Raw genomic sequence first — 18,813 nt, 5'->3', positions numbered from 1 at the left:
CTTGAATGCTTTTCTTCGAGTACTTAAAATTATAGAAAACTTAACTGATTTGATTCAGCGTGGTAGATATAGTTTTCTTCCACCGTTCCGTCCTGTACAAACATCAGAGGTTGTGTTACATAAGCCAACTAATCTGATTTCCGGTTTAACGTCAGGTCACGTCCAGGACGGTATCCGGTCTAGCAAGTTTTGCTGCTTGGTAACCTGCCTTCTGATTTTATACGCTCTGATTGGCTGAGCCAGCCGAAACCGCCGTGAAACATGTTTTTGTTGTGTACAAGGAAAAAATTTTTTGCAAGCGAGCTGGAAATACCGGCCTAACTGCATTTGGAAAATGTACTCGTTGTCGTTCATTCGTTTCTTTTTTCACACCGGCGGGATTTCGTCTGTTTTCTAACGGAAATATGAAGTTTACCATCCTAGAGCCCGACGGAAAGGCACACGATTTCGTTCTGACAGGCGACAAACTGGGACAAGAAGCATTAGACAAGGTAAGAAGCACGAGAAACGCTGAACTTGCAAATGTAGTTTAACGTCAAATTTTCTCCTGAAAGATGAGATAATTTTATCATTCAATGACTCTTGTTACCGTATTTCTCAGGTCTGTGAGCAGCTAGGAATAAAAGAGAAAAATTATTTTGGTCTTCGACACACTGTGAATGATATCGGAGTCTGGTTAAATCTGAGAAATCCAGTGTCAACTCAACTTCGCCCTCATTTACCTGGAAAACCTCATCGGCTCCGCCTTGAGGTTAAATTTTACGTAGCACCACAAGAACTTCAACAGGAGGAAACGAGGTGAGCTAATTTAGTTTTCGTTTTGTGCAAGTTTGAATCACTGCACGTTTTGTTCGTTTTGAAACTTAATATGCTGGGTTTATGTAGAGAGGTCCGCGACAGCTTGTCACTGCATTGCACGGACGACCATTATTTCAAAATGTTTTTGATCCTGTCGTTTTTTCACTTTGATGAATGATCAAGTGACAAATTTTTCAACTGAGAATACAATTTTGTGGCTTTTAGACAACAGTTTTACCTCTGTCTCAAGAAGCAAATGGCCGACGGAAAATTCAATTTGACACAAGATAACGCTGTTCAGCTTTGTGCTCTCATGGCCCAGGTTGAGTATGGAGATTACTCAAACATGCCTAGAATCTACCCACAGTTTCTTTCACCTTGGGGCCGAGAAGACATGGACGCAAAAATAGCTGAGGCACATCAAAAGCTACAAGGGATGCCTTCGTCAGTTGCAAGAGATTCATTTCTCAATGTTATGTCCAAGGAAGAGCTTTACGATGCAGAAAATTTCAAGGCCAAAACAGGCAAGCAAAAAGTCATGGTGGCAGTTGGAAGCAGTGGATTGAAAGTGTACGAGAGAAGAACCCATGGAAAGCTCAAGCAAAGGTAAGGGGCTGATTGAAATGTTTTTTTTATCAATAACTTTCAGCTTTTGTTACATTGGGTCAACTTTTAATTGTTTTAATGTCGTATTTGGTCCCGCAGGGCCAACTTCTCTGGCTACTTATTTACCAACATTTTAAGCTTTTAACAAAAGCAATGGATTAGAAACCGAAAATGAAATGTAAAAACACATTTTCCAATCTTTTATCAAAAAAATTTGTTTAGATAGGAATGACAGTGAGGTTGCAGGGACCTTTGTTTTTTTGAATCAAACAAATTTTTGCGCTTGTGTGATAGCTTTGTTTTGTTAAAATCACGTAAAATAATCTTTTGTCATCGGATTTGATGCTCATCTTACCTTTTGTTTGAAGCTTTATCTACTTTCTGATGGTAATCTTGAGGGGTGTAGATTTCAGGAAGACTTTTGGGAGGGTATCTTATTATTACCAATCATGGTATGACAAAGTCTTTTCTTTTAAAACATCAAGAGTTTTTTGTTAGCTTCATTGTTTTTGTAGGGTTAGTAAGCCTGTGTGTATGCTTTTATTTGGTAGCCAGGGTGAATATGTGGTAATTAAAAAAATCTAAATTTTGAGCTCATTGGCTAAGGGAGAGGAGATGTAATGCTACCTTTTGATCATCAGAAAATATGCATCCTTTTAAAAACTCGCTGGTAACCCAGGGCTGTCAGTAAATTTGAAAATAGAAGGCAAATTAAAAGTAGAAGGTTATTAGGTTATTGTGGGCTCAGTGTTGCTTCCTCAGAATACAAGTAAGATTAGGAACTATTCAGTTTCAGTGTCCCTGCATACATACCATACAGTTGGCATGAACCTTTAGGCAAATTCTCAACATGGGTTTGATTCACACATCCAATGCAGTTACTGGAAAATTATCTAGTGACCTCTCTTAAAATTGACAAACAGCTGCTGTACAAATTTCTTTAACTGTATTTCAATAATTGTGCAATTTTTCATGAGTAATTATGTTGACAAAGGAAGTGAGAGTAGCCACTAAATACGACAGACCAGGGGGCAACCATGATGGGCTAACTGCTATTATTGACAGCTCTGTGAATATATTTTAGCCACAATCAGATGATCAGTGCCACTTATTGGGGGGGAGGGAGGGTGGTTGTTATTAATCATAAAGAGAGCTGAGGCACTGAGAAACTTTACCTTTGGTTGGGAAATGAAGAAAAATTGCTTTCTACAATTACAAGTATCAGGGCCTCCTCTTTTTCCTCACTGTGTGGATCCTGTATTGATCATCAGCAGAGTTTTGATAGATTGAATCAAGTGGTTTCCAAAATGTTCAGTGGCTCCCCTGAGTAGCATTTCTCTATCCAATGCACTTGGCTTGTCCTGCTTTTCTATAGTTTCTCAGTAGTTCTTGCCCCTAAGTCTAGGGTTTTTTTAAATGCATTCAACAAATGGAATAGAGTAACCCAATCAGGAACCTGCTTATGAAGGAGTACATTTAACTGTTATTTGCTAACTCCACTTTTGAATGGTGAATGAAGGGTAATGCAACTGTATTTATCCAATTTTGTAGTTTGTGTTGACTTTAGATCTTTGAACTTAATTGCAGCATTGGTTTTGAAAGCATAATGAAGATGAATGTGTCTGAAGAGCGACTGATTGTTGTGTTGAAGAAAGTGTCTGAAAACAGCAAGTTGAACTTCATCCACTTCTTCTTATCCAGCAGCGATGCTGCAAAAGCAATGCATAAGGCTGCCATGGAGCACCAACTATTCTTCTACTCTAGTAAAGTTCGACAGTCAGTTCTCAACCATTATTTGCTTTCCACTCCATGTTGGGCTCTGCCAGCCAAGTGGTTCACCAAGATGCCACCAGGTGAGCTTTTTCACTTGGATGTGAAACATACAAGGCGTCAGGCATACGATCTTCACTATGAAAAAGTTCATGAAGACAGTGACTCTGTGTTCAGACACAACTGGGTTTCAAAGTGCTCCAATTGTACCTCTGAAGAAGCTAATGCTCTCTTCACACCATGTGGGCACCTTGTTTACTGTAGTGATTGTGCAAAGGCTGAATCAGCCTGCCCTGTGTGTAATACTGTTGTTACCAGCTGGCAAAGGGTTTATTTCTCCAATGATTCAGAGTGTGATGATTGGACTTGCCAGATTTGCATGGACTCTGAAATCAACACTGCATTTTCCCCATGTGGACATGTTTGTGCATGTGAGAAATGTTCATGCCATCTTCCTTACTGCCCAATGTGCAAGACATTCATTACCTTTGTTCAGAGAATTCATGTTCAGTTCCCTGAACAACCTGGTGAAAATGATGATGATGATGGCTATAATTCATCTTGAGTTTGGTTGTTCATCATCGACTTGAGTTAACTGTTAGTTTTTGGTGGATACATGTTAGTTGCCTTATTGATCAACCATATCTGAACAAGGTTATGCTTAAATGATGATCTGCATTTTGTAATTTACAGACTGTTGTAAGATTTAAGAATAATAGTTATTCACACCAGCTGTTTTAAACATTTGTGGGACTTCAAGATTGATTGAAATTGTCTACTACATAATGTTAAACGATAATATTGACTATAATGGTTATCCAGTGGCATAGCACAGCATGTCAATATCACATAAAGACCAGTTATCTGTGATAGAAAGTTGTCATTGTTATTTCTTTTTTCTTTGTGATCACATAAAATATGATAGTACTTGATTTATTCATGAGACTGTAAATCTGAGCTAGTGCATCTAGGAAGTTACTTTTTTAGATTGACACACTTGTACAGTGTTGGAATGTGTTCATCCAATAATTTTTAAAAATTGAAAAAAATTATAGTAAGGAAATTACATGTAACTATTATCTCATTCGGTAGATTATATTATGATCTTTGTCAAAATAGGAGATATTTATTTGTGGTATTCAGAAGTTCATGATCCAGCCATTACTAAATATTTTGTTGTAACTAGTATTGTGTACTTAAACCTAGATATTTAAAGTTGGCAAAAGTTTTCAAACTGCTGAAGTTTTTAAGATGTATCTTAAAGCTCTAATAACAATTATGTATTAACTTAAAGGAAGATATTGGAGTTGTGTGACATAGAATTGTAGCTTCTATACAAATGAATTTTTGCAGAGAAGTGTTAGAGGTTTTTCCTGTGGAAAATTATTGCATCAGTTGATTGGAGTATTGTGATGCAAAGGAGCATTGATGTTAGTTTTTTGACTAAATTAAAATAAATAGATATTTCAACTCTTTATTATTATTTTTTTGTATTTACTATGTTTTGCTTTGGGATTCCTTGGAGCAGATGTGGGATTGATTTGCATTAAAATTTTTTTTTAGCTTAAAACTTCATCTTCATGAGTTAGTGGGGAAGTCTAACTAGGGCACAGTTTTGTTAGAGGTAATGAATCCCACCCTCTTGTCAAAGTATGGATACATGTAGATACGTTTTTATACACACCTAATTTCAGATTAGATCAAAATTGTTTGTGAATAGCTGTATTAGGCTGACACCTAGCAAAGTCTTTGCAAAAGATCGGACAGGAAGGCAGTTCCTTGATGAACCAAGTGCTTAGAACGTGAACATACCTGAAATTTTATACATTTAGTCAAGATATGTACAGTGGGAACCCTGTCCAAATTCTGATGACCAAGACGGCTGATAATGTTCATTTTAAGCAAGGGAATTAATGTAATTTTATATTATTATCTGTTTAATCTATTCGGCATCATAGTTTCTTGACTGAATGAGCAGGGAACACAAATTCAAGAACCTATCAAAATGTGAGTATGATTAGCTTATCTTGTGTATAAGCGCAGACGCGAAGAAACTCAGATCTGCGTTTAAACTTATAGGTACGGTTCCTCCTTTTTTCAATTTTTTGCAATTTATTCTTCTTTGCTTAAAGTTATCTGGAATTTAGATGTGTGCCCATGCGTAGGAATTGACTAATGACTGAGAGGGCTCGTTCAAAATTCAAAGGGGAAATGATAATTGATGCTAGGTTTTATATTCAAGCTAAATTTTGAATGGAATCGTTGACATGAGTTTGAGGTCTATTGGTTTTGTTTTTAATCCATGTAACAGTGTTGGATGTTCCCTTCATTTTCTTTTTTGAAATAAGATAAAGTTCCGGCGAAAAATGAGGAACTGGGTGGCGCGCGTTTATATTACACCTGCTCTTGTGACGTCACGTTGGCTGCGCTCAGGGTAAAGAAAGGGTTTTTTTCTCTATTATACTATCACTTTGACAGAGCAAATCAGCTTTGTGTGAACGCAGTTAAAAACGTAAACAATACGCTTCCCGGGATCATTTGTTTACAAAAATGAAACGTGGCCACAGAGTTGAGGTCCTTCTGTAGTCGAGTTAAATTTGAAAGGTAATTACCGGGTAAAGGAGTCATCTCAACTGGGAAACGCAGGATATCTGGTAATTGTCTTATCACCGGGGAAATTTCTAGCAACTTGAGTGTTATTGTGCGAGATTCTGCGTGACGCAGGCCTTGTAACAGCCAGCGAATCTTCGTTGGATTGAATCACCGTTACTCTTTGTTTTAACTTAAAGTTGTAGCTTCGTCTTTCACTTGTCGCCTGACTTTATTGACCGAAGGAAAACTGCTTTCATTTTTCGGACTGTTCGTTAATTAAATTCAACAGAAATCACGAAATGAACTCAGAAAAAGATGACAAAAACACGACGGGATGCAAAGTGCAGATGACCACGGAAAATGCGAAACCAAATAGATATGAATTATATGGCAAAAGTGAGACTGGGAAGGTGGTAGATGCTAATTTGAAAACGTCACCTTCTCCAAATTCTACAACAAACACAGTCGGACTGAGTGTGCTGAGCCGAAGAAATCCTCGCGAGAGAGGATTTACACTGCACGTTAAAGAGCTTGTTGTCCCAGCCAAGGATGATGGAAATTTAAACTCAGCACTTACAGCGCAAAGACCAAGAAGCGCCATCAGTGCCGAACAAAGCAACTTTTGCAGTTTGTTTGGCATTTCGCTTAGTCAACCGTTGAAGTACAGTCGTAATGCTGTAAACATCAAAGAAGTCATGGGAAAACAACGAAGATCTTCGTGTTCGGATCTTACCAAACGGAACTAAACTGAGGAAGCTCTAAAAACTAAACAACGTAGAAAATCAATGCTTCCTTCGATTATTGTATTGCCTGAATTCTGCGTGCTAGATGAAAGCGGAAAAAGGAGAAGGCAAACTGGCACTCATTTCAGAGAACTTCCGATGTTTGTTTCCTAGTCCCTCAGTCATTCCTCGTAAAAAGGCAGGGCTTTTGGAAACATATTCATCCGATCGTTTAGTAGATTTTCCTGCTAATATTTAAACGAAGTTTACTTCCTTATAGGAGATGAACGCAGAAAATCAAAAATAAAATATTGTAAATTAAGTTCGAGGGGCTGTTCGAAGTTAGCTAACATACTGATTAAAAAAACATAATATTTAAGAATTCTTTAATGGCTAAGAGCTTCAGTCAGATAAGCTACAGCGGATAACCTTACTTTGTTCAATCTAAAATAAAGCCATACGAATCCACTTTCTTCCTTTTTATTTCAGAGTCTCAATCAGATATATACGTTTCATGCATCAAGGGGCGTAAAGCTAATCTCAATGTCAGCGAGATTTAGCAGTTAATCTTTATGCGTGAAACAGGGCCTTTTGTGGATAAATCTGACCTAATTCCTAAACCAAAAACAATTAGAATTTTATAGCTACTAAAAAAATTTACATACTGTTAAAAACAGGACTTAAGATGTCAAATTGAATTAATGAGGAAGATTATCATTGGCAATATAATTTCATCCACGGCTCAGACTTTCAATTTGTAAAAATGTTCGAAACGTACGACTAGTTTTCAAGGAAATCGGATAAAAATTTTGAGCCCTTCAAAAAAGAAAACTGTAAAGAAACCTGCCACTGGTCGTAAGCTCCTTTTAGAATAACATTCTGTTTGTCAGATGAGCGCAGGTGTTTTTTCATTGATGTCCTAAGTTATTGTGTTTACAGGCTCTGTTATTTCGTCTTCATTTTCCCACGTGCAACGCCCACTTTTGGAAGGATATCCAAAACTATCAAATTATTATCGCATAAAAATAGATATACTGATCAGTAAAAAAAGAATAGATAAAAATTTAAAAATCACGAAAAATATGATGAGATAAATGAAACTTTTCTTGTGAAGTTGTCGAATAAATTTTGTTAAATAACGAATATAGTTATTTTATTTTAAGCAAAGTAAACAGGATGTGAAGACAGCAGGTCTGAAACGCACGTCATGGGTCACGGATCACGAGAGGCGGGTTATGGGTTACATCGATGAAGTAAAAAACTATCTTAAAATAGATAAGACAACTTTAGTTGAGCTGCGGTCATTCTACGAGGGAAATGCCATTCAGGTAGATATAGAGTACTAATATCTTTCAGAAGACCGTAGGTTGAATTTACCTTAAATAAGAAGAATTTGTATTTAAATTTGGAGTCCTAAATCGTCATGCTGATATTAGTGGTAAGAAAGATATACCGGTATTTTACTTTTACAGCAAAAGTTTTCAGGAATTTTTTACGTGATTATAAATCAGTACATCGTTTGCTGCGTGTGCTAGTTAATATGAAATATGATGGCTTACCAGACCACAAGCTACTTTCTTTATTGGGAAACAGCGGTGGGGTATAATTGGGAAAAATTAGAGTTTGAAAAAAAAAATTGCACAGTTGATTTTCTTGGGCTGGAAGAGGAGTGACGGCGTCGATAAAATCAGGATCGGGCCGGATCGGATCACGGATGACGGATCGGATGACGGATCGGATGACGGATCGGATGATGGATCGGATCGCGGATCGGATCACGGATCGGATCACGGATCGGATCACGGATCGGATCACGGATCGAATAGAAAAAGGAAGAAAAAAAGTCAAATCGTCTATAAAATAATAATACTTTAAAAAAAATAGTAAAAAAAACTAAAATAGGTTATTGACATGACGGACCGTAGGCCCAACTGGAAGTTTTTTTGCCCCAAAACCCCATGTGGTCACTTCCATGGACTACTTGAAGCGCTTACGTGCAGTTCAGTACTTATTTCTAGAACAATCTTGCTCCTCACCCCGCCTATTCTTTCGCGTAAGCTAAATGACATTGATAAAGGAAAAGTAGCATACATTCATGATATTAAAAAAACAATAATAACAATAATTGACTAATGAAATGATACATACCTCTCGCTTGCCTTCGTCCATGGTGGCACTACACGAGACTCCTCGACACAGCCGTTTAAGTGACTACATGGGGTTTTGGGGCAAAAAAACTTCCAGTGGGGCCTGCGCTTCATTATATCATGCATACTTTATCTTAGCCTGTCACGCAACATTTCTATCCGATCCGTGATTTGGTCCGTGACCCGGACCGTGATGCGACCTGGTCCGGTCCAGATTATGTCGACGCCGGAAGAGTGACTACTCCCTCATGTTGAGCTTACAAGATAAATAACATATCAATGGACTAGAGGTATGGACAGAGAATTTATCATTTAAACCTAATGAAAAAGCCATGACATTAATTTCCAAAGAACCGGGGTGAGGTTGGACATCAAGACTTGACTTAAGAGCTTTAAGCTTTGGATCAAAATGTTCCACTCCACTAATGATTCAAGGCTCAAGCGAGACGTTGAGTAAAATAAAATTAGTTTCACCTGTATACATTGTCCAGTAAAGACAGTTATGTTATATGCCTTTACACTGATTGTAAAAATAATTGACACTTGCTGTGCTTTGCAAAATTTTATTTGAACATCCCTTGTATTTAATTGACCCTTGATTTTGAAAAGCAAAGCTGATGACTGAATAAAATTACACCCACAATATATTATACTATATTGCATGCGTTTAAACTGATTGTAAAAATAGTTGACACTTGCTGTGCTTCACAATATTCTATTTCTCCTTGAAACTAATTGACCCTTGATTTTAAAATAGGAATTGGTTATCCACAGATTTAAGGCCACTTGGATAAAATATGAAGAAGTTAATGTATTGTCTGTTCATATGTGTCAAAAAAATTACTCAAACTCCTAACAAAGGCTTATATATGGTTATTAAATTTTACAACAATTCTGATTGTGAGAGAGCTTTCACTTGTATTCATTTAGCATTCAAGAACAGGCAACTGTTGCTCATTTGTGTTGCATAGTTTCCAGCATATCTTGAAAGAAATGTAACAGTATCAGTATTACTTTAAGAGGGATGACAATGTCAACTTGGTTAACATATATAAAGTAAATCAAATATAATCAAACCTATGCTAATTTCAAAGTGCAGGTTGTAGTTCATAGTTGGCAGCCAACTAACTGTTATTGACCTTTTTAATTACTTATGCTATTGCTTCCTAATCTAAAAGCCATAAATCATAATAAAGGGATTGAAAAGCAAACTTGGTGACTAAATAGAAGTACACCTATAACATACTAACAGTACATTACTTGAATGTACTGATCAAGTTTCAGTATTTAAACACATGCCACCCTTTTTACTACATTTGCTAATATCATTGTTTGAATCAAATTGATTGGTTGAGGATGCAGATCAACTTTTTATATAACCAATAATGGAAATCAATGAACAAGATGTTTGTTGGGAGTTTAAGTCATAATTTTTTGTCTCTGATTTGCAAATTCATTGAAATTGACGTTACAGAAAATATTCTGCAAATTTCTTACTTAAACTTTTGAAGAATTTTGTGACTTGGAAGCCTTCTCTTAAAATGTATTTAAAATACCCTAACATAATGTGCCTTTGCAACACTTTCTGGATTGAAACCAACCCATTCATTGCAACTTGTCATTAACTCAACATGTTCACATCTGTGTCCATGTGTTTCATTTTGCTCCTTTGCAAATGAGCATGAAATCGATATTACATCCCTTGGTGCAAGTACATGTAATTGATCTGCTGCATCCCCATCTTTGCACTAGTTGCAAATTAAAGTCGGCATCAAACTCTATTAGAGTCAAAATCATTGCTCAATTTAAATGATTCAATTTCACTAAATTAGTGCCATATAGCACACCCAATCCCCTTTCCTATTATGCTCAAAATCGGAATCCTGAAGATTCGCTAAGCAAGTGCAAAATGGTCAAAATGCGTTTATGACACCAAATGAAAAACATAGAAATACATAATAAATATGTATCCAGTTTAAATAGAAAAAAGCCATCATCAGTGTTCTGAAGAGAAAGAACTAAACAGCCTCTGCAACTGTTCATAGCACATAAACATAACAATATTCCATAATCCCAGCCTTGTGAAGTTTGGTGTGAACCTGAAATAAAATAAAAGAGAAATGAGGAAAAACTCATATTTAATAAAGTCATAATGATTGATTAGCCTTGTAATTATTAATGGGACATTAGAACTTTTAGCTTCAGTCCATTGTGATTGTTGTTCCTTCTATGGTTTAAGACAAAGAAGTAAATTTAAAAATATGTTAACTTGTTAAATCCCATGATCTGATTTGCAACTCTCCCCACTAGTTGAAAACTCCTTTTGCAGGTTGTTCATTGGCCATCTGAGATAGGATAATTATCTAGGTCCAGTTGTATAAAGGTCGCATAATGCTATCCAACAGATAAATTGCTAACTTGTGGATACTTGATAGCAAAACGGATAGCATTATCCTTTGTATAGGGTTTTATCCAGTGGATAGGGTTATAGAGTTATCCAAACTTTGAAAAACTGGGGCCTGGCTACTACACAGCACTCTTTAGACTATTTTTTAATGATGTGAGCCAATTTTTTTTTTTCAGATATAAAGCCACATGTAGTATCTTGCTGTTATGCTTTTCTCTTGCTACCACATTTCATATTGAAAATCTGGCCTCTCTCTCAAATGAGGTATAAAATCACATAAAGTAATACCATGGTCAAGTGTGGTTAGACACTGACATCTCTGACCAAATCAAGCTCTGAAATTCTACATGTTTCTGAATGTTATATCTTGCTTATAAGATTATAACTCTTGGGGAACTGTCAACAAATGTATCATTTTAAGGTGGTTGGCCAGAAATTTCAGTCTGATGAATAAGTGAAGGGATAATTGGATATCTCAACAGGCTCCAAGCTATGACCTTATTAGAGACTGGGTGTGAAATAAATTAAACATATTAGATGTTCAGTAGGTGTGTACTATCACTACATATTTTCACAAGTTTTGCCTTATTTTGACAACCCCCTGCAGGGCGAGTTATAATACCAACAATGAGTAAAAATACACAGAAATACACATTAAAAATCTAACAAGTTAATCATTAACCAACTGCTTTATTTCATGCAAATTTCTTAAAAAGTGGAAAAAGTGAAGCAGGTAGAACAACATAGTGTGTACAGCTGACCAGTTAAACAGCTTTTTTTATTGTACAAAATAAGCAACTGTCCAATATCACAGGATATTTGTAATCAATTCAAGCATTATTTGTACTCAACTTGGTGCAGTTGGATACTAATAAAAACGTCATTGTTGTATTAGAGACAAATTTCAGCACAACATACCCTTTATAATAAGCTAGAGGCCCATTGTGTTTCAACAGCATATAGGCGCAGTGGATGGCACTCTTGTAAGTATTTTGTGGGGAATTCATGTAACGTGTCTTCACCACATCTACAGGAGATGCTACCACTGTGGTAGCAAAGCCAGCACCAAAGGCAGAGACAAAATGCAGAGGGAATTCATCATCCATGAGTTCCTTTCTCAGAAAGAATCCTTTTACCATGTCATACACAACCAGTTCTGAAGCATTCACAGTGGAAAGGCGTGCCATATTTGCAAAGGCACCTTTCCATAGTCCTCGGAGTCCTTCATTTTTGAATATTGATATATAAGCATCTAAGGCCTTGCTAGACCCAAATCTTGAACCATCGGCCTGAAACCTTACTTTAGCAACTTCTGTTGGTTGAGCAACAGATACAGCTAACACTCCTGTTGTGCAACTGGCTAGGATCTTCTTTATGACTTTAGGATTGTTGACATCACCATCTCCATAGAAGTTTCTGACTGTGTCATAGAGTCCTATTCTAATGCTAGCAAAACAAAGTTGGCGGTGAATTCCAGGCACAAGCCCTTTGTACAGCGAGCGAAAACCATCAGTTTTTGCCACAGTTATCATGGACCCTATCATTCCTCGATATTGGACATTAGAATTTGCTGTTGCTACGCCATTTTGAACATTTGCCAAGACAGCATTTTCACCCTGGATCTGCAAAGAAGTGAAATAATTTATTGAAGATATCTTTGGAAAGATCAGGCCTTCTTTTCACTTCTTAAGAAAGACCTAGTCATCCGTGATGATTACTTGCTTTCAAATCGTTGAAATATATAAATTGCTGTCCACAAAAAAACTCATTTTCAGGTCTTCTTACCAATGACTTTTGGAGGATGTTAAGGAGGGGGGGGGGGTAAACTTCAATACTAACTTCTTTTCAACCCCTTTCATTTGCAAGAACTCAAAATATTTTTTCTCACTGTCTACCATGCATCTCTTTTACCTTTAGATCTTAGGATTTGGTGTTGAAATATAACTGTATTTTCTACTTATTATTTTTCCTTCTTCTCAACACAGTTCTGCGTGATCATGTATGTAATATGATATCGCGAGGGGAAATTAATCTCTGGGCACTCCTGGGATTGAAAGGATTAACTAATTAAAAAGAACTAAAAACCGAAACAGAAGGGAGAGTTAGAGATCAGATCTTGGAAATCTTATGTCTTCCGTTAGTGTTATAATCAAGGCTTATGGAGAAGTTGTTTTGAATGATTAAATGTCCGCTTTTGTCTCGTGGGATTGCACACTTGGTTGTTATAAACAAGTTGTCAAAAAAATTATAATCACTTCCTCCCTCTGCTACGCACCACCATAAAAGGAAACTTCGTCCCGTTGATCTTAACTATTAAACCATTGTATGGATTTCTTTTAAACGACGGAAGGCATAAGGGAAATGTTTTCGAAACAAGAAACGTGATTGCCGTCTGCAGGTTGTAATGCGAGCGACACGTCACACTGACTGTCTCATTACGTTAGAGGTTCTGGTAAAATTTCCGCATAGCCCCATACTGTTGTAAAACAAATCTGTTTTCTCGATGGCAATGTATTTTTTTGTCATTGTTTTCTCTATCCAAGAACTGAATGCATAATGTAGTATGGGGCTACGCGGAAATTTCGCGATTCTTATTCCACATGGCATTGCATCACCAGTATTTAACTAGAACACATCGATTTGAAAGCATTGTATTTAAGAAACATTTATAAAATTCATCGCTTATTTTGCAATTACTTTAACTTAAACTTTACGAAGGTGACTATCAATGCAAGTCGATTGACGATCAAGCGATGGCTATTGATCAGGTTAAAATTTATAACTAGACCAGCTTTAATGTCGAGTCTGTTGACCTCGCTTGGTAGCAGAAGATATATTATTACAATATATTATTTTAATGACTGGAAACTTCTAATTGCTTAAAAATAGTGTTCATAAGTGTAAAATACAAATCATAATGGCGTCTCATTTTGACATGTTCTGTTTTCAATCCTAACAAACCAACAACGTGCGATTTGTTTTAAAAGTCACTTACCTGAAGTCGAACTTTCGCTGTGTCGATCGGTATTGTGACGGCTTCAGCCACTGAAGCAGCTAATCCGGCGCTTACGAACTTAATCGAGATGCTAGGTTCTTTCTGTCCTGGTTTGCTATGCATCTTTATGGTTTACAGCAGAAGACCACCTGAAATTTTAAGCGAAAGCGAGAGAACGCACGGAAGATCGAGGAAAGTGTCAAAATCGAAATGGTTCTCTCTGCTCGTGGCAATTCTCCAAGGTCACAAACTCGTTGTAACAGAGTTAGAGGTGAAGTTTGTTTCCTTTGCGACCGGTAAAGCACGAAAAAATTTAGAGATCGCTGATTTGCGCATTGTAAATAAGCGGTAGCGTGACCAAGAGGTAAGTATTTTGTTGAATCATAATATTTGTTCCACGTTTACGTTGGGCGACCCTTCGAAACAGAATAGGGCTAGCCTTCTGTGTACCCAGGCAAATACAGTGTTCTACCTTTCTATCCTCTCCATAAAACCCTTTATAACTATTCGTGAGACGGCTTAATGGCCAAAGTTCAAAACTTTCTTTGTTCACTTCACATTTATTGCCAAAAATGTTTGATTGGTGGATCGAAGTGGGCGTGATTGGAGGCGTCGACAGGATATTGCATCATCTCATTGTGGTTTGTGGAAATATTTCGTTTAAATCATGTGAGATTTATTAGGACTTGTTCTCGCCTCTTTTACGTAATGACTCTTTGGTTTCTCAATTTTTAAACATCATTTTAGGCTAGTTCTACTTTTTTGCCTTTATTTCAGTAGATGGCTGTGAAACTGGCATCACTTTGCTCTGGCCCTAGTTTACAATCGCTGTATTTGGATACTGACATATATTGTGCTAAACAAACCGTTTCACGAGTGAGTGATTTTTTTCGGTAAAAATTCATGGGTCAAGACAGATAAAGACGTTTTTCCTTTTCAAAGGTTCTATTGTTACGTAAGTAATCTTTGAATTTTTTTTCTTTTTTCCGTCCAGGAACGCTATAGACGGGTGGTGGCAATTTATGTGCATGTCAATATTGTTGTTAACAATCTAGTAAAACGCAATCAGTGACGGCAATGTAAATAGATTTGGAAACCCGTGACCGTTATTTACGTAAGTTTTCTCCCAAAGGCCACGTTTTCGTCGGGTTTGTTTGGGAAATGACAATATTCGCAAGTTAACTTGTTTTCTTAGGTATTATTCGACAGTAAAAACAAGTTTAAGGCAAATTTTCTCCACGCAATTTCTTGGGTGCACCTCATAAGTTTATCATGATTCTGTTATGTTTTTATGAGGGTGGGGGGAGGTGGGGCGAGGGGAGGGTTTGGTTGTATGGCCCAACAGCATATTATGACCTAATATGATCTAAAATCCTAATCTAACTCATCAGTTTAGCTGGATCTATCTTCCGCTTTCATCTGCCCTACTTCAGACTTGAATATATATAGATTTGGAAACTTTTCTTTCCGTCAGTTTTTTCCTAGAGTCCGCGTTGTGGTCCGGTATTTCTCGTGCAATGGCAGTATTCGCAGAGTCGACTTGTTTTCCTACTCATTACGTGATGGTACAGACAAATTTTCTTCATGCTGTTTCCAATTTCGTGGGTACGGATGCTCACAAGTTTGTCATATGATTCTGGTAGCCTTTTATAGGGAGGAGAGAGGCGGGGTGGGAGGCTTGGTTGTGTGGCCCCACAGCATAACATGACCTGAACTACTAATTTAATTCATCACATGATCTATTTGGATCTATCTTCTTATTTTATCTTCCCTATTTTAGACTTGTTTACAGACTTCGCCGCGTGGATCCTAGTGTCAACTAACCTAAATTTATCCTTTTACGATGAAAGAAACACCAAAAATATCGCGTTTTTTTTTTTTGTTAGACATACTATGACACTGCACCAACGGCATTTCACCTATAACATTGTTAGGTCGCTTGATTGATTATTAGAGGATTACAGAACCGCATCTTCGTTAATTTGAGAAAATGGACATGTTCCTAGATCAGATTAAACTACCCTATAAACAGGGTAGAGTTGAGTGGGATGGGAGAGGTGAAAGCCATTATGTTGACGAAAGTCGAGATTAAATACGTCCAAATGTATTAACTTTAGTTTTTCGTTCCGACTATAGGTAACCGTTGAGTTGTCGGGTTAGTGGTTACCTGGAGGTGTACAATTTATATCCGATCTAAATGCTGCATGGAAAATTTCGTAGTTATATTTTCTCCATGTTATTTTCGTGGGTGCTCCTTACAAGTTTGTCCAAGAGAATATTATCTTGGCTTGTCTTATGATTCTGGTATCTTTATGGGGGTGGGATGGGGAGAGGGGGGTGGGGCGAAGCGGCGGAGTGGGGTTTGATTGTGAGGTTCAAGAGCCCATTAAGACTTGAACTCTTAATTTAAATTATCAATTCAGTTGGATATATCTTCCTGCGTCATCTTCCTTAGTTCAGCGTAATAGCGAAGTAAACCATTATCATTTTGTTGGTTTCTCTTTCTTGTTGAGACAACCAATCGGAGGCTAGGTGTTGGTTTTGTGAATTTCGAAAAGATAACCTCTATGCTGATATTCTCTGCACAAAATGATTTCGTGTACTGTCAAAATGTCACAATATATATCGACATCGATAGAAGCTATAGCTGTAATTTTGGAAGGTCGCGTCATGAGTCAAAGAAGTGGGCTCGTAAGCGAGATATGAACAGAATAAACGCTTCGAGTAAAATTCGGGTATGTTGCAAGCAGGAGAAAAACTGATTGGAATTACTGGGTCATTACTGAGAAAGTACTAATCTTTTTCTAAAATTAGTTTGTTTTACCCAACATGTTATAGCGTTTTGCTTGATATCCGCTTTCTTTTCGGGTTTGGCCTGGTAGGCGCGGCCTCATTTCCCCACCTGCGACTTGTAATGGAAATGGAGCCTGTGTTTCAACGGGAAGAAATAAACTGTTGGAATAAACGAGAGAGATTATTCCTTACTCCCTAAAGATTTCTTGAGGGAGTCCGAATTGCTCGGCCTATTTTTTCTTTTTCCTTGCTGGTAGTAATCACACAGTTCCTTCGGCAGCAAGCTACAGGAACAGCGTGGCAGCTTCGTGCAGATGATATCCAGATAAAGATCTTTTTCGAGAGAATGAAGCAGTCTCGTACTGAGACAAGTGTTAAGTGAAGTCTTTTCAGTGCTGGATAACAATGAAGGTATATAACATATATTCATTGGAGAAGTATACAGAAAAGTACCAGTGTTCAGCAATGAGCTTGTCGTCAACGGTTTCTTTGAAGTTTTAGGGAGAATTATTTCCCAGGGTAGACCTGGGTTTACTTACTTGTCACCAACTGTTTACTGGTACTTGGCAACTGGGGACTTGAAAGCTGCCTTGTCCAAAGCATCTTGTGCTGATGTTAGCAACAAGGCGTTGTTTCCAAAGTATTTCCAAAATTATCCAGGTTTTGACTAAGCTATGAGAACTGTTATCAATGGTTCATCATTTACAACAGCCTAAGCAATGATTTTGTACTAAATTGCCTGTATTTTCAGTATTCTTGTGACCAGGATGCACAAGTTTTATACAAGTCTTGTGGATTTTGACTAACCTTGAAAGAAAAACAGACATACAGGTTATTAGTCAACTTAATTCCATACCCCAGTGGCAATTGTTGAAAAAAACTTAGGCAATAAGAAAAATAATCATCCTCAAGTAATGGAAAACAGTTAACCCTTTAACTCCCAAGATCTCATTAGTAATTCTCCTTACTGTCTGCCATACAGTTCTTGTGATGTTAGTTTGGAGAATTTGGTATTGGGTCAACTTATAATCCCCTAATTGATATTTTTCTTTATTCTCATCACTTGTCTGCTTGATGTTGTATTAATATTGTAAGGAGAAATTCTGTCTTGGTCACTCGTGGGAGTTAAAGGGTTAAATGTCACTGTTGAAACATTTACAGGCAGTCTGGCATCTGAAAGCATTCTTTCTCTTTCATATATTTCCAGCTGTACTGCCAAATAATTATTTATTGTTGTATGACCAAAAGAAAATGCATGTTGAGCACTAATAAGGCCAATATTCATATTTTACTGGTCACAGGCAAATTATAAATCTATATTGTTTGAAGAGTAGCTTTTTTACTGAAGTTTGTGTTAGGTTAATCACAATGAAGAAAAGTTGACAGCAAGGACTAACTTCTTCATGGAATTAAAGTTGTGTTGTGTTTTTTTCAACTTGAGATTTTGTACCAGTCAGTAAAGACTTAACACAGTACTTGTGTTATTTTAAAACTTCTTGTTACAATAATGGTAATACATATTGTTAAAAAGAAAATACAAATTGTTAAATTGTTTTGTTTAGAATAACTTGTATTTGTAATTTTCTTAAGAGTTATCACAGAACTTGTGTTAGACAAACTTAATGTTCAACAATGTCAACAAATACTTTGAGATTCAAAATAAAAATTTGAAAGTTGAAAAAAAATAGTGACCAGCCATCTCTTAACTAAATGATGTCTTTACAACTAGATGGCAAGGTAGAGGTTTCTTTCCTCTGATGCCTGTAGTTGGCAAGGGCCACAGCCACAAGTCAACTATCGAAAGTCAATGGATACTATGAGTGAACCATCCAACTACTATTTCAGCTTAACCCAAATAACAATCCATTCAATAAAAAGTTCATCAAAAGTGCCTCATTGATTTTATAGCTTTGGTCTGTGATTATGGACATTTTAATTTCATGCACTTCCAGAGAAGTCTATCAAAAAATTGACAGCCCTTGT

The 18,813-nt window shown here is 37.0% G+C and overlaps 2 protein-coding genes and 1 long non-coding RNA gene across 3 annotated transcripts; 2 read left to right on the top strand and 1 right to left on the bottom strand.

Moving 5' to 3' along the window:
- Positions 1-323: 323 nt before the first annotated feature.
- Positions 324-4,651, top strand: LOC113676420 (E3 ubiquitin-protein ligase MYLIP). The gene is made up of 4 exons (XM_027193072.2): positions 324-491; positions 602-798; positions 1,024-1,404; positions 2,992-4,651. The coding sequence occupies exons 1-4, from the start codon at positions 405-407 to the stop codon at positions 3,737-3,739; spliced, it is 1,413 nt and encodes a 470-aa protein (XP_027048873.2). The 5' UTR covers positions 324-404; the 3' UTR covers positions 3,740-4,651.
- Positions 4,652-7,676: 3,025 nt separating this feature from the next.
- LOC149050096 (uncharacterized) lies at positions 7,677-9,530 on the top strand. The gene is made up of 2 exons (XR_016183791.1): positions 7,677-7,816; positions 8,774-9,530. It is a non-coding gene; the product is annotated as an uncharacterized LOC149050096 (long non-coding RNA).
- Positions 9,183-14,500, bottom strand: LOC113676412 (dicarboxylate carrier UCP2). The gene is made up of 3 exons (XM_027193066.2): positions 14,038-14,500; positions 11,961-12,664; positions 9,183-10,734 (listed from the first exon to the last, which is right to left on the bottom strand). The coding sequence occupies exons 1-3, from the start codon at positions 14,158-14,160 to the stop codon at positions 10,632-10,634; spliced, it is 930 nt and encodes a 309-aa protein (XP_027048867.2). The 5' UTR covers positions 14,161-14,500; the 3' UTR covers positions 9,183-10,631.
- Positions 14,501-18,813: the final 4,313 nt, after the last annotated feature.

This window comes from Pocillopora damicornis, chromosome 2 (assembly GCF_964200805.1).
Source record: "Pocillopora damicornis chromosome 2, jaPocDami1.2, whole genome shotgun sequence".
Classification (NCBI taxonomy): domain Eukaryota; kingdom Metazoa; phylum Cnidaria; class Anthozoa; order Scleractinia; family Pocilloporidae; genus Pocillopora; species Pocillopora damicornis.
Note: the sequence above shows the minus strand (reverse complement) of the source record. Positions and strands in the feature narration are given on the sequence as shown.

Bases quoted from the DNA above. Each gene is read 5' to 3' on its own strand.
- LOC113676420 (XM_027193072.2), top strand. From the start codon at position 405: ATGAAGTTTACCATCCTAGAGCCCGACGGAAAGGCACACGATTTCGTT. The intron at 799-1,023 runs GTGAGCTAATTT...TGTGGCTTTTAG, and splicing joins CTTCAACAGGAGGAAACGAG to ACAACAGTTTTACCTCTGTC. The intron at 1,405-2,991 runs GTAAGGGGCTGA...ACTTAATTGCAG, and splicing joins CATGGAAAGCTCAAGCAAAG to CATTGGTTTTGAAAGCATAA.
- LOC113676412 (XM_027193066.2), bottom strand. From the start codon at position 14,160: ATGCATAGCAAACCAGGACAGAAAGAACCTAGCATCTCGATTAAGTTC. The intron at 12,665-14,037 runs GTAAGTGACTTT...ACTTCTTTGCAG, and splicing joins CAGCGAAAGTTCGACTTCAG to ATCCAGGGTGAAAATGCTGT. The intron at 10,735-11,960 runs GTATGTTGTGCT...ATTTTATTTCAG, and splicing joins CCTCTAGCTTATTATAAAGG to GTTCACACCAAACTTCACAA.